This window comes from Puma concolor, chromosome B2 (genome assembly GCF_028749965.1).
Source record: "Puma concolor isolate L17-30 chromosome B2, mPumCon1.1.hap2, whole genome shotgun sequence".
Taxonomy (NCBI): domain Eukaryota; kingdom Metazoa; phylum Chordata; class Mammalia; order Carnivora; family Felidae; genus Puma; species Puma concolor.
Window position 1 is genome coordinate 52,104,535 of NC_141671.1, and position 14,226 is coordinate 52,118,760.

The 14,226-nt window shown below is 38.5% G+C and overlaps 1 protein-coding gene across 5 annotated transcripts in view; it reads right to left on the minus strand.

Annotated features, from left to right (window-relative positions):
• The window catches only part of KLHL31 (kelch like family member 31), a 58,838-nt gene that overhangs the window by 42,204 nt on the left and 2,408 nt on the right, over nt 1-14,226 (minus strand). For all 5 annotated transcript variants that reach the window (XR_015251295.1, XR_015251296.1, XR_015251297.1 and 2 more), the window contains exon 2: nt 793-1,997. Coding sequence is in view for 2 of the 5 variants with exons in the window: in XM_086707086.1 (XP_086563212.1) it covers nt 793-1,964 (1,172 nt within the window). In the remaining 3 variants the exon portion in view is untranslated. The remainder of the gene's footprint in view (nt 1-792; nt 1,998-14,226) is intronic.

Sequence of the window (14,226 nt, forward strand, 5' to 3'; positions counted from 1 at the left end):
TTGTTTGGATTCATTTAAATGACACACAGACTTATAATGAAATAATAAAGAATTTTTTTCATGATATGCTGTATAAATTTTCAGATCTTGCTCATTAGTTGTTTGACTTTGTACTTGTACCATGATAGAAGCATGACTTTCTGACATTTCAAATATATGAAAGTTGTTATTATAAATATACAAAAATAACATGGCATTTGAGTTTCATTTTCTGAAGGCTATATTATACTTTTACTGTTTCTACATGCATCAAAAATGTAGATATTTTCTAAGGTATTCAGTCCTCAAATAAATGTTTAAAATTAATTACCTGTCATGTGTTTAACGATCTCATTGTATCTGCCAATTATAAATCTGACAGTCATCAGTGACAGTCACTTAAAATAAATTTTGTATTATTGTGATCTTTCTTACCATCTAGTGTTAAAAACTACATTTGTACCTAGTTTGTTTTCAGAAAAACAATGTATTGGGAAGGGCGCCATACTATAAATGAGAAAATGTGAATTACTACTTACTAGTGGTATAACTTCTCTGGGTATCAGATTTCTCACGTGTATAATCAGAATAACCACATCTTCCCAGCTCATTTCCTAGGCTTATTCAGAAATCTGGAGTGCACTATTTATATATGCATGTACTTTATGTAATGTGAACTGTTGTGTACACGTAATGTGGGATTATTGTTATTGATTTACTGAGCCAATGAACTAACAGAAATGACTAATTTACTTCTGTCGGGGAAACTGTCTTATATTAAACCATTTGAGTTTCTAATAAAGGATCAAATACCTGCAGAAATTGCTGACTGCGTGCTTGGCTTGATTTCTTGCATCATTCTGGTCTTCGCCACCGGCCACGTAAAGAAATCCGTCCATCACAGCCACACACTGATTAAAACTCTTGGCTGGCATTTCTGTAAGCTTGCTCCATCCATTTTCAGGGTCTCTGTACAAGATGTCTCTACTAAGGGACTTCTCAGTGAGTCCTGGACGTCCCCCAACAGTGACAAGGACTCGACAGCCCCCACGGATTCTCGTGCGCCTAGACTGCAATGTGTTTTGATGATATGGAAGTAAGTGGTAGTTCATAGCATCTACGAGAAGTTTGTGGCAGTCAGCATCTTGCATCATTCTTGGTACAGACTGAACATAGTTGACCAGGTCTTGTGCAGAGATGGTACCAAAGCGAATATTGCTCAAAAGATCTGCAGCATACCTCACTCTCTTTTGGTCAAATTCTAACCACTTCATTGCAATCTGGAATGCTACTATTTCAGAAGGCAACTGTAAGTCATCATCTATGAGAAGTTCATTAATTTGCTCAAAGGTAAGTTTCAAAAACTGATCTGATTCTGCAAATTCAAGGAAGTTATCCCGGATAAATTTTTGGGTTGCTGCTTTTGCATTTTTCAAAGAGTATGTTTCAGCAATGTTAGCAATGTACATGCAATTCTCAACACTCATCTCCCGTATCAGAAAATCACTGCACATCTTTACAAGGGTGTGGATCTGAAGATAAACAGCAGCAGAAATAATGCTTCCTATCGTGTACAAGGAGAGAGTCAGCTTTCCGGTGTAGGCATATGCGATGACAGTAGCCAGGCCTAGTGGTGAGATATCATTGAGATCCACCCTTTGGGTAGATGGGTCTTTTTTTAGGATGTTGTAAAAGTATTCACTGCATGAAGCCATCACTGACTTGTGAACATCAAAAGATTTGGTTTTGGTGCCAATGACTAAGTCGCAAAGGAAGTTCTCCTGCCTCATTCTACTTAAGCCTTCCAAGAGATTGGGGCCATAAGAAGCATCTGTTAGTTCAGAAGAAATGCAGTTAAGGCCATTGCCTCCCTCTAGGAGCCCATTCAAAGCATTTAATTTGTTTAGGGGGCTATCTTCTACGATTATGGTCATCTCATTGATATCTCCTTTGTTCTTTTTGACAGTCTTCTTTTTGGGGGCCATGTTGGCAAACACACTGTCACAGGCAAGATTTTGCTACAAAAAAAAAACAAAAAAAAAACAAAAGAAAAGAAAAGAAAAGAAAGAAAGAAAGAAAGAAAGAAAGAAAGAAAGAAAGAAAGAAAGAAAGGAAGAAAGAAAAGAAAGAAAGGCATGGTTTTATTTTAACTGTGCATTGGGCTTTGAAATGTTACACTGAAAACCTTTTTCATAATAGTTTTTTAATAGCATAATGTAGATTAAACCTCAAAAATGGGCTTAAAGACTTACATTAAACCAGATGCACATTTTATGGACAGTTTGCTTCAGCATCAAGCACTGAAGACAATTCTAGAAAGATTTATATTATCAAATGAGACCTCTCAATACCTATACTGCCAAGTAATTTTATATAGCAGAAATGATCAAATATTCTCTGTTCTAGCTGTATAGTATTTATAGAACAGTAGTTAAACATCACTTGAAGGGCTTAGTTTATTCTCATGAAAAAATGAATTATAACTACTCTGAAGTTTTCCTCAATAAAATACTAAAATTCAGGAATCCATGTGAAATGTATATATATATTAGAATAAATGTGGAATTTAAAAATCAGTGAGTAAGGATTTGTAATGATACATTAGTTCAATTAATTTCTACTCTACATAGTCACTAAAATAACTTCCAGATGGATGAAATCCCTAAGTCACACTCACACACACACATACACATACACACACACGCAATGTGTACAAAAAGTAGAGCAAAGTAGGTGTTTTTTTTTCTTTTTCTTTTTTAATTTTAGGGTAGGAAAGGCCCTCTTAAGCATAATCCCAAATCCAGAAGTCATAGGGGAAAAGACTGAAATATCTGAATACAAAAAAAAAGAAACTATAAAATAACACCAGCCATTTAAAAGGCAAGAAATTGATGTTTAAAAAATGTTTGTCACATTCTTTTTTTCAATGTTTATTTATTTATTTTTAGAGAGAGAGAGTGTGCACGCAAGTCAGGGAGAGGCAGATAGAGAGGGAGAGAGAGAATCCCAAGCGGGCTTGATCTTAAGAACTGCGAGATCATGACCTGAACCAAAACAAAAAATTGGATGCTTAACCTCTGAGCCACCCAGGCACACCCCACCTTTTTAAAAATTGTAACACTCTTGACAGATAATAAGTTAATTAACATGATATTTAAAGAACTCCAACAATTAATTAACAATAAAAAAGTAATCCAATTAAAAATTATCAAAGACTATGACTAGGTAACTAGATTGTTCACAGAAAATACAAATAGTTGATCAATACATTTTTTAAAGCTAAACTAATTATAATCAGAGAACTGTCAACTGAAATACAGAAATCCTTTTTATTTACTTTTTTGTGGATTCATTTTGCTTATCAGATGGTCAAAATATTTTTTAATCTTCGTATATCAGATACTGGTGTGGTGCTCTCCACACACATTATTGATGGGAGTATGATTGATACAGTCTTTGCTTTGATGCTAAATCTAAATCTAGGAATGTGCCTCATAGAGTATTATCCTCATAAAGATATATTTATATGGATAGTATCCATTTTCCATTATCAATGTTATAAATATTTGAGCCAGTTTAAACTGATATGAAGTGCCTCTGAACCTTTAAGGTGATTTAAGCTTCAGTATTAAACAGACTTGAAATATACTAAGTTTAACAAATACATGCTTAGCCCTTAAAATATCATTAATTAAACTGCTTTAGACTTTTTAAAAATATTGAGCTTAGTCACCAGAAGATGTTATATTTGGACTTTTCAGTGGGTTTTATTTACACCAGGATGGTAGTATTCACTTTTTTGTGAGATTACTGTTTTGTTTTTTTTTAATTTTTAAGATTGCAAAATCAGTATTTATAAATCAACAACTCACTTTGGTAGATATTACTCCAGATAATTGGATAAGCTTATACAAACTTATATTTGCATATTTTTGAGCAGTGATGTGTTGATAAACCAGCTCTCTTAAAGGTGAAAAAGTCCTTCTTTGTAAGGTATGGATTTCTTTAGTGCAAATACACTCATTGTGGCTGCTTTTAAGCTATCCACTGCTTAACAATCAGCTTGTCAAATTCCTGAAAATGTAACAGTTGGCTTTCAGAAGCCAGTACAAGTCAGCTCCAGCAGACCACTATATGAGAACTTACATCAAAACACATTGATGCTGTATTATTCAGCAGTTTGTTTTTTCTCACCTACCATAAGTTATGTACTTCCTTCTGTATCAGTACACACATGCATCACATCATTCTAATAGTTGCATAGCATCCCATACTAAAGATGTATAAAATTTATGCAATTATTCTCCTACTGATGGGTATTTGGGTATTCAGGCATTTCATAGTTTTTTGAAGGCTCTGTGTGTGTGCGTGTGTGTGTGTGTGTGTGTGTGTGTGTGTGTGTGTGTCTTTTAAGTTTCACTGTTGAATTCATTCTGAAGGGTAAAACTTGGCTTTGATCCTTCTTGAAAGGCCTTCAATTTAACTACTGGAATATATGTTAAGAATTCCATAACCTTTTTATTTTGTTTGTCCTTATTCCTTTGATGTAGAAGAATCATAGCAAGTACGTGGGAAACAGAGAAGATCTATCTCTTTGCCAGGGCCTTTTGTCCTCCTCATTAAGTTCAGATTGTCATATTCATATTTATATTTGTTTACAAGACGGCAGCACATATGTCCTGCTTCATTCTTTCCTGCAAGCAATGCCAGATGCATCCTGACCTTGTGAAATAGATTTCCAAACCCGCATCAGTTTAGTCTTCAAATGCCTTTGACTTAGGTGGTTAGTGTCCTCTTGATGGATTTTTCTGGGGAAATGTAAAAATTTTGTTCAGCAAGTACTTATCAGACACCTACTGCTGTCTGGGCAGCACTGTGCTGGGAGTGATGGAGTAATACAATATGTAATTTATGTTAGACAGACAAGGCATACAAGTATAAAATGGCAACAAGTAACTAGGTAAACACAATAATTTTTTTAAAACATCAGTTTCTACCATCTGGAGTAGTAGCACCAATGTCTTTGGGAAAAGCCTGGTATATTTTCTTGGAAGAGCCCCTTTGGACAATTTTTTATTCCCATAAATGTTGGGCTTATAATCACTCATTATTTTGGAGGAAATCCTGAACTTGAAGAGTAGTATCAATGTTTTAGACCGAAAAGGTAAAAATTCTGTTCATCTATCATTAAATGATTACAGTAGTCCCCTTTTTATCTGTGGTTTTGCTTTCCTCTCTTTCCATTACCCATGGTCAGCTGTGGTCTGGAGGCAGATGATGTCCTTCTGGACAGAAGACCAACAGTAGCCTAAATGCTACATCACAACGCCTATGTCATTCACCTCACTTCATCTCGTCACGTAAGCATTTTATCATCTCACAGCATCACAAGAAGGGAGAGTAAGGTACAGTAAGATATTTTAAGAGAGAGCACATTCACATAGCTTGGATTATATGTGACTTGGTGACTACTGTATTCATTGGTAGCATATAGGATATCTTAAATATCTTAAGATATTCAACAACTGATAAAACAGGGCGCCTACTAAATAGCATGGATTCACAGGAGCCTACTTAATAGCATGGATTCTGGAGCTGAGTTCCAGAGGCTTCCCTGGAGCACTCTGTGTAAGGCATCAGTTGCTGGATAACAGTGGGGCCCAGGGGCTTCTTGGAGAAGGCTGGAGGGGTGGGAGGGAATCAGGGGGAGGTCAGGGCAGCAAATATCCGGAAATACAGAAGGATCAACTCCGTACGGAAGGATCTCACTATTTTAACAACTGGTATACTGTACTGAATCATTCTTGTCTCAGTGACAGGGTATAATCATGAGGTTTCTGAAGAAAAGAGAAAATCTAGCTTCAACAAAGCAGCAATATTATGGGGCTCTGGAGACAAAGGGCCAGCAGGGAATTCCAAAGGAAAGGGTGACCAGTGGATCCTGGGAGCAATAATATATGATTGCCAGTTTTAAATCTTCCTTTTCTACAGTGTTACTCTCCTATATCACACTTAATTGAGGAATCTCAAGTATCCTTAATAAAGTCTGATAAATTGCTGACTAGCTCCCTCTCTGCCTGTAGGAGTATCATCTGGTATTGTCGTGAACACCTCAGCCTCTACAGAAGGACTGCTTCAATTTAACAAGCAGCTCTAGGGGTGAGGGTGGGAAGCTGTGGATTGGGCGGGGGGGGGGGGGGGGAGGAGAAGCAGGGGAAACTATCAAGTGACTGTAGGGAGTATAAAAAGCAGGATGTGGGGTGCCTGGGGGGCTCAGATCGTTAAGCCTCCAGCTCTTGATTTCTGCTCAGGTCATGATCTCACAGCTCCTGAGTTCAAGCCCTGCATTGGGCTCTGTGCTGACAGTGCGGACAGAGCCTGCATGGTATTCTCTGTCTCCCTCTCTCTCTCTGCCCCTCCTCTGCTTGTGCTCTCTCAGAGACTCAAAATAAATAAATAAACTTAAAAAAAATAAAGGCAGGGTGATTTTATAGAGGAGTCAAGAGTTGGAAAAAAGAAATAGCATAGGATGAGTTCCCCTACCCTTGAAAAGTTTTGGGGTGGTTTTTTTGTGGGTTGTTTTGTTTTGTTGGTGGCTTTTTGCCTAAGAGCAGATTGCAACTGGCACTTCAAGGGGCAGCTACACCTCCAACAGAAAGTATCGCTGCATTGAAGAACCAGAGGACAGTTTGTGGCAATCACATCCACTACAAAGTGAGCTGGGAATTCTGGGAAAGAGAGATCCTCAAAGGGGAACTCAGTGGAAATTTAGATCTTCAGGAAGGAATGAAATGTATCAGAAATGATAAACATCTGGATGCATATAAAAGACTTTTTTTCCCTCTATTCTTCTTTAAAATTCATACAACTCTTCAAAGCAAAATTGATAAATTGTCTTGCGGGGTTTCTAATATTTCTAGATGTAGCACATACAACAATTACAGCATAAAGGGTGGGGTGATGGTAAGTGAATCTATATGGTTGCAAGGTTACTACATTTTGTGTGAAATGGTAAATATTAACTTCTGTAGCCTGTGAGAATTTAACTTTGCATATTGTAATCTCTAGAGTAGTGCTGTCCAATAGAAATGTAACATGAGTCACACATGCAATTAAAGAATTTCTAGTAGTGACATTAAAATGTTAAAAAGAAACAAGTGAAATTAATTTTAATAATATGGTTTATTCAACCATATACATGCAAAATATTATCATTTCACTATGTAATTGGTATAAAATTATTAATGTGATATTTTACATTCTTCATTCATCCCAAGTCTTCAAAATGCAAGGTGTATTTTATACTTACAGTGCAGCTCATTTTGGACTAGCTACACTTAAAGTGTTTAATAGTCACATGTGACTGATGACCATGGTATTGGACAGCAAAGCCCTAGAATAACCACTTAAAGAATGCAGAGTACGGGGCGCCTGGGTGGCTCAGTTGATTAAGTGTCCGACTTTCGCTCATGATCTCACAGTTTGTGAGTTTGAGCCCTGCATTGGGCTCCCTGCTTTCAACATGAAGTCCACTTCAGATCCCCTGTACCCCCCTTTCTCTGCCCCTCCCCTGTTTGTACTCTCTCTCTCTCTCAAAAATAAATAAAAACATTAAAAAAAGAATGCCAAGTATAGCTGAAAGAGCAATAGATTAAATGGAATTCAAAAGAAGGCAGGGAAGTTGGAGCAGAGAGACAAAAATTAGAGGGGACAAAACCCCCGCTAAGAATTTAATGGTAAACCTAAATCCAATTATATTGCTAATTACATTAAATGTCAGTGGGTAGAACATTACAGTTAACAGGCACAGATTCTCAGAACGGATAAGAAAAGCAAGAGTAAGACCCAAATATATGCTGTCTACAAGAGACTCACTATAAATATAAAGACACAGATAGGTAAAAAATAAATGGGTACAAAAAGATTTACTATAGAAATAGTAGACATAAGAAGACTGGAGTGGATATGTTAATATCAGGTGAAATACATTTCAATAAAAAAACAATTACCATTGGTAAAGAGGGAATTTCATAATGATAAGAAGGTCAAATCATCATGAGAATATAACAAATATAAACATATATGTGCAAATAACAGACTTTCATTTTATTTATTTATTAAAAAAAATTTTTTTAACGTTTATTTATTTTTGAGACAGAGAGAGACAGCATGAACAGGGGAGGGTCAGAGAGAGAGAGAGGAAGACACAGAATCTGAAACGGGCTCCAGGCTCTGAGCTGTCAGCACAGAGCCCGACGTGGGGCTCGAACTCACGGACCGTGAGATCATGACCTAAGCCAAAGTCGGAGGCTTAACCGACTGAGCCACCCAGGCGCCCCAATAACAGACTTTCAAAGTTACGTGAAGCAAAACAAGTGACAGAATTAAAAGGAGAAATGGGCAATTCCTCAATTATACTTGAAAATATTAATAACTCCCAGACACTAACAGAACTACTAGGCAAAGAAATAAGTAAAGGTATAGATTACCTGAACAACATTATTAATCACCTTGACTTAACTGGTATTTCTATGACATTACACCCAACAACTGCAGAATACAAATTCTCCTCAGGTGCACATGGTACTCTTACCAAGACAGATCAGACCCTATGCTGAACCCCAAAACATGTCTCAGTAAACTTAAAGGCACTGAAGCCATACGGAGTACATTCTCTGATCATACTGGAATTAAATTTAGAAATTAGTAACAATAATCTAGAAAAACCACCATTATTTGGAAATTAAACAGTATACTTCTAAATAATCCATGTGTCAAAGAAGAAGTCACAAGAGAAATTAGATAATATTTCAAACTAAATGATAATGAAATGTGATATAAATACAGCTCTGCTACTAATCCAAAGTAAGACTCACCATAGATTACCTAACCTCTTAGAGTCTCCACTGACTTGTCTTTAAAGTGAAGATAATAATAGTGCCTGCCTGCAAGGTTGCAAATGAAAACGTAATGAGAAATTAATGCCTATACAGCACTCAGCCGAGTATCTAGCAAAAAGTGAGCATTCAAAAAATTTCAATCATTTTCATAAAAATCAACAACATTGTGTTGTGGGTCTTTGGGAATAGGAAAGTAACTTGTTTAAGCCTTGAAGTGAAGCAAATCAGAGAAAGATGCCACATTATGGAAAAGCAATCATGAGGAGCAGGGGACAAGCATACACAGGGACCCAGAATGAGAAATGGCAAACAGCAACCTGGAAGCAGGGGGGTGTTTCTAGAAACTATGAACATTTCTAAGAATTTTTGAAAATCCTAGGGAGAGAAATGGAATTTGTGCAATTATGCAGTATGAGGAGCAGATTATTTTTATTTTGATATGAATGATAAAGGTAACCCTAGAAATTTAGAAGGCTTGGGACATTTGGTTATCGGTTATGTAGCAACACAAAATTACATGAAACAGATTGAACCTGTAAGACTGGGCCTAAGGATTCAAATACAAGGCTTATTTTGGTGAAGTGGTGTTGGGATGGGAGGGTTTGCAGATAATAGGTTTTGCTGGTCCTGGTACAAGACAAAGGATTTTTAAGAGGAGTGGGTGGGGGGGTGGGCGCAGATAAGATCACTTAGTAGTAGAGGAAATGCCTCATGCTGAAGCAGGGAGGCATGACTCAGCATGGTACATGCAGACTCAGATGGCTGTCATGAGGGATAGGTGGGCAGGCATATTAGGCCAAAACATAAAGGTTGTTGGATTCTGGGAAGGGCCTGAACTCAATAAATTAGTATGTGATCAAGAAGGATTAAGAAATCTCCAGGAAGGGAGAAGAAGATGACCTGAGGCCCTAGTGAAATCAGTAAAAGTTCTTCCAGGCCTCCATCTCTTATCTCCTGTTGCCACTTTTAATTTCCTTTATATATAGATATAGATATAGATATAGATATAGATATAGATATAGATATAGATATAGATATATACATATCTATCTTTCATATATGTACATGTGTATGTACAGTTGACTCTTGGACTGAACTTCCACACAGGTTTTTCAATAAATACATTGGAGGTTTTTTTGGAGATTTGCAATAATTGAAAACACTTGCAGACAAACCATATAATCTAGAAATAGTGAAAAAATTAAAAAGTCTGGTACGTCATGAATGCATAAAATGTATGTAGATACTAGTCTATTTTATCATCTGCTACCATAAGATACACACAAACCTATTATAAACAATTTAAAATTTATGAAAACGTACACACACAAACACAGACCATGCGTGGCACCATTTGTAGTTGAGAGAAATGTAAACAAACATAAAGATGCAGAATTAAGTCATAACTGCATAAAATTAATTGTAATAATTTTGCAGCACCCTCCTGTTGCTACTGCAGTGAGCTCAAGAGTTGCAAATATTCTGGGGCGCCTGGGTGGCGCAGTCGGTTAAGCGTCCGACTTCAGCCAGGTCACGATCTCGCGTTCCGTGAGTTCGAGCCCCGCGTCAGGCCCTGGGCTGATGGCTCGGAGCCTGGAGCCTGTTTCCGATTCTGTGTCTCCCTCTCTCTCTGCCCCTCCCCCGTTCAAGCTCTGTCTCTCTCTGTCCCAAAAATAAATAAACGTTGAAAAAAAAAAAAAAAAAGAGTTGCAAATATTCTCTTAACATGCTGTGTGACCCTAATCACCTCTGCATAAACAGTCTGTCTCTCCAGGAAATTTTTTATGGCAGCAAAACGTGATGTCTTATGGTCCTTGTGATCAGTAGTTAAGTTTTGGGGGAGTCAAAAGCTATACACAGATTTTTGAGTGTGCAGGGGTTTGGCTCCCCTAGCCCCCATGTTGCTCAAGGGTCAGCTGTTTATTATGTATATATAATTTTATTATTTAAATGATATTTTAAATAATATTAATCAGTTAAATTAATTTAGTATAATTAATATTTTAATAACATTTTATTTTTAAGTAATCTCTATACCCAACATGGGCTCAAAGCCACAACCCCAAGATCAAGAGTTGCGTGCTCTACCGACTGAGGCAGCCAGGTACCCCTATTAATTAAAATTTTATTTTATTTTATTTTATTTTATTTATTTTTAAGACATGCTCTTTGTTGACATTTTTTATTTTTTTTCAACTTTTTTTTTTTTTTTTTTTTTTTTTGGGACAGAGAGAGACAGAGCATGAACGGGGGAGGGGCAGAGAGAGAGGGAGACACAGAATCGGAAACAGGCTCCAGGCTCCAAGCCATCAGCCCAGAGCCTGACACGGGGGCTCGAACTCACGGACCGCGAGATCGTGACCTGGCTGAAGTCGGACGCTTAACCGACTGCGCCACCCAGGCGCCCCTGTTGACATTTTTTAAATGTTTATTTATTTTTGAAAGAGAGAGAGAGAGCGCAAGCAGGGGACGGGCAGAGAGAGAGGGAGACACGGAATCCGAAGTAGGTTCCAGGCTCTGAGCCATCAGCACAGAGTCTGACACAGGGCTCAAACTCACGAACCACGAGATCATGACATGAGCCGAAGTCGCACGCCTGACTGGCTGAGCCACCCAGGCATCACTTAATTAATATTCTAGGTAACATTTTAATATGTACATTTTTAAAATAAGAGAGGTCTTTTAGAGCCCTCAAAATCCAGGTAACTGGCTTCTTAAGCTCTCTCTAGGCGAGTTAGAGGGAGAGAAGTCGTCAGGAGACTATAAAAGACTACTGAAACCAGAGCTTGCCTTCAACTTCCTAGTGGCCATATTTTCCCAGACATGCTCACATATTCAATCATTCTGTACTAGAGCTGCCACTACATCCTTTTTCTAGGTGTGCACCTTGGAGGTGAGGCTGTGTATCCACCTGGCCAGGTGTTCTTAGTGTGGGCTATGTTCCTCCAATAAGGACCCTAAAGACTCTCACAGGACTCTGAGGGTCAGTCACTGCTCTGAAGCTGGGCAAAGTTCTGATGATGTCCTCTAGGCTGCAGAGATGTTCACGGGCTCCTGTATCCCGACAGATGCTTTTCCACTGGGCCTGCTCCTCTAATTCCTATTGGCCCTGCATGGGGCTCTGGCCACTGCTTTTCTCAATTCGAGGAGGAATACAGGTCAGTAAGAGTGGTAAGGGCAGCTACTCAGGGCCCTACTGCAGAGAAGACTAGCTTTCTCATTATGGCAGATCAAAACCCAAGAGGCTCCGTTCTCATCAGGCAGACAGACAAGCCTGCAACAAACTCTACAGATCCCTCACCCTGGGGCCTTGCTGGGGAGTACAGGCACAGGGATGTTACAGTGGGTGTATGTGTGCACACACACACATATACACTCACCGTGCCACGTGACCGACCATCATTCTTTCACAGTCACATTTAAATGAAGAGCAAGGACAGCTTGAAAGGAAGGGGGTTGTAAAAGGGCAGCCTAAGGAGCAGATGTGTGAAGGTAAAGTGGAACAATTTAATCCACTGCTATTTACTCATTCCGTCATGGCGCTGGGCTTCCAAGCTGATTGTACAACGAATGATCAGAAAGAACTGAATATTTACAAAATATATTACTCAGTCACTGCAAATGCAAATGCTCAGTCACTCAGGTCATATGCAAACATATATTCAGAAACAATTTGTACAGGAACACTTTACTGTTTCTTCTACAATTATACAAATGTTCACTGTGTGCCCTGGGTCATACTGTAAGTGATGGCTGATGATGGTCACAGTGACAGCCCCACAACGTGGTTGTGAGGAACAGATGTTTTACAAATAAGTTGCATACATATGTTCATATGTAATCTAGAGTATAACCTAGAAATTAAGCAATAAATTTTGAAAGCATTGCGCTTTCATTGATTCAATTATATATTAACTCACAGTTGGATGAGGGTTTTAATTACTGTTATTTTTTTTTAAAGCTTTTTTCTCTTTTTTTAACTGAGTGAGTGTCTTGTGGTCAAGCTACTGAGACATTGCCCAGGCTTCTTGGCAGGGCAATGACCACAGTTACCATAGAGGGAGGTTAGGAAGGCTTTGACTGGGGTCATGGTCTAGATGGTGAGAAGCACAGCCTTGCTGAGGTGTCCTAGGCTGGGAGAGTTTCAAGACTGTTTCTCTGTTGTTCTTAAAGCACAACAGGCTTGATTCTCCCTCCCTACCCAGGGGGGCTCTAGGAAGCTGTGGGCCTCCCCACCACCACTCCAGGATCAAAGAAAGGAAGAACCACACATGCTCCCTGAGACAGTTAGGACTTGCAGTTTTCACACAGCCCCTACCATAGTAGGACTCACTGGAAAGAGGAACTGGTCCAGTTAGTTACAGCAGAAGAGGTTGTGTAATGGGATGAACAGCTAAGTATAACGGAAGGCACTGCAAATCCTTTCCTTTCCCTTCTCTTTTTGGGTGAAAGACTGCACAGGGTGCAGAGGGTTATAGAAAGCTCGCTATACTTCCAAACTATCCCTTCATTCTGTGCAGAAACCCCAGACAATTCTTTTTTTCTGGTGATGGACACCATAGCCTCCCTCCTTCTGTCTCTGCTCTGTCCAATATTACCCGGAGCAGCCTCTTGGGTCCCCTGGAAGGGCTGCCCATTAGAAACTAGGTAGAAGGGTACTAGGGATGCAATTCCACACTTTCCTCCCATTGTCCACCGCAGATCTTGGCTCTCGTGTCATTTCTATTATGATGGTGTCATGTATTCAACATCTGATGAACACATGGCAACAGTCATGTGAGCCATCACAGTTTTCATCATCTTTCATATTTGCCAAATTTAAGTACATTCATAATTAATTCCTAACTATAAACCACCAAGCATGAATCTACACTATGTATTAAATGTAAACTGTTACCTCCATGTCTGTTCAAAATAATTATATAGCTAGCATTTATTAATTGAGACCTTACTGTGTGCTGAGCCCTGAGTTAAGTACTTGATGTGACTTTTTTTTTTAAATTTAAGCACCACTGAAATCCTAAAAGATAGGGTATATTATGTTCATTTTACCAATGAAGAAATTAAGGTTCAGAGAGAGTTTAAAAACGTATCAAGGTCACACAAGTATGTAGTGTGCAGTGGAGCACAGATTCAAACCCAGATTGAGTCCTGACCCCTATAATCACCTCTCTTAGACCCAGGGTAGGCTAAACTCTGTAGCAGGTTAAAAAGTTAGCTCTTTCCAGCATGGGAAGACACAGACTAAGTGAGGCAGAACCAAGGTTCTAAGATAAAAATTTGGATACAGAGAACACGAAATGGAGTTATAAAAACTCCAAACACTAAAATAAAGGAAATGCCTTTT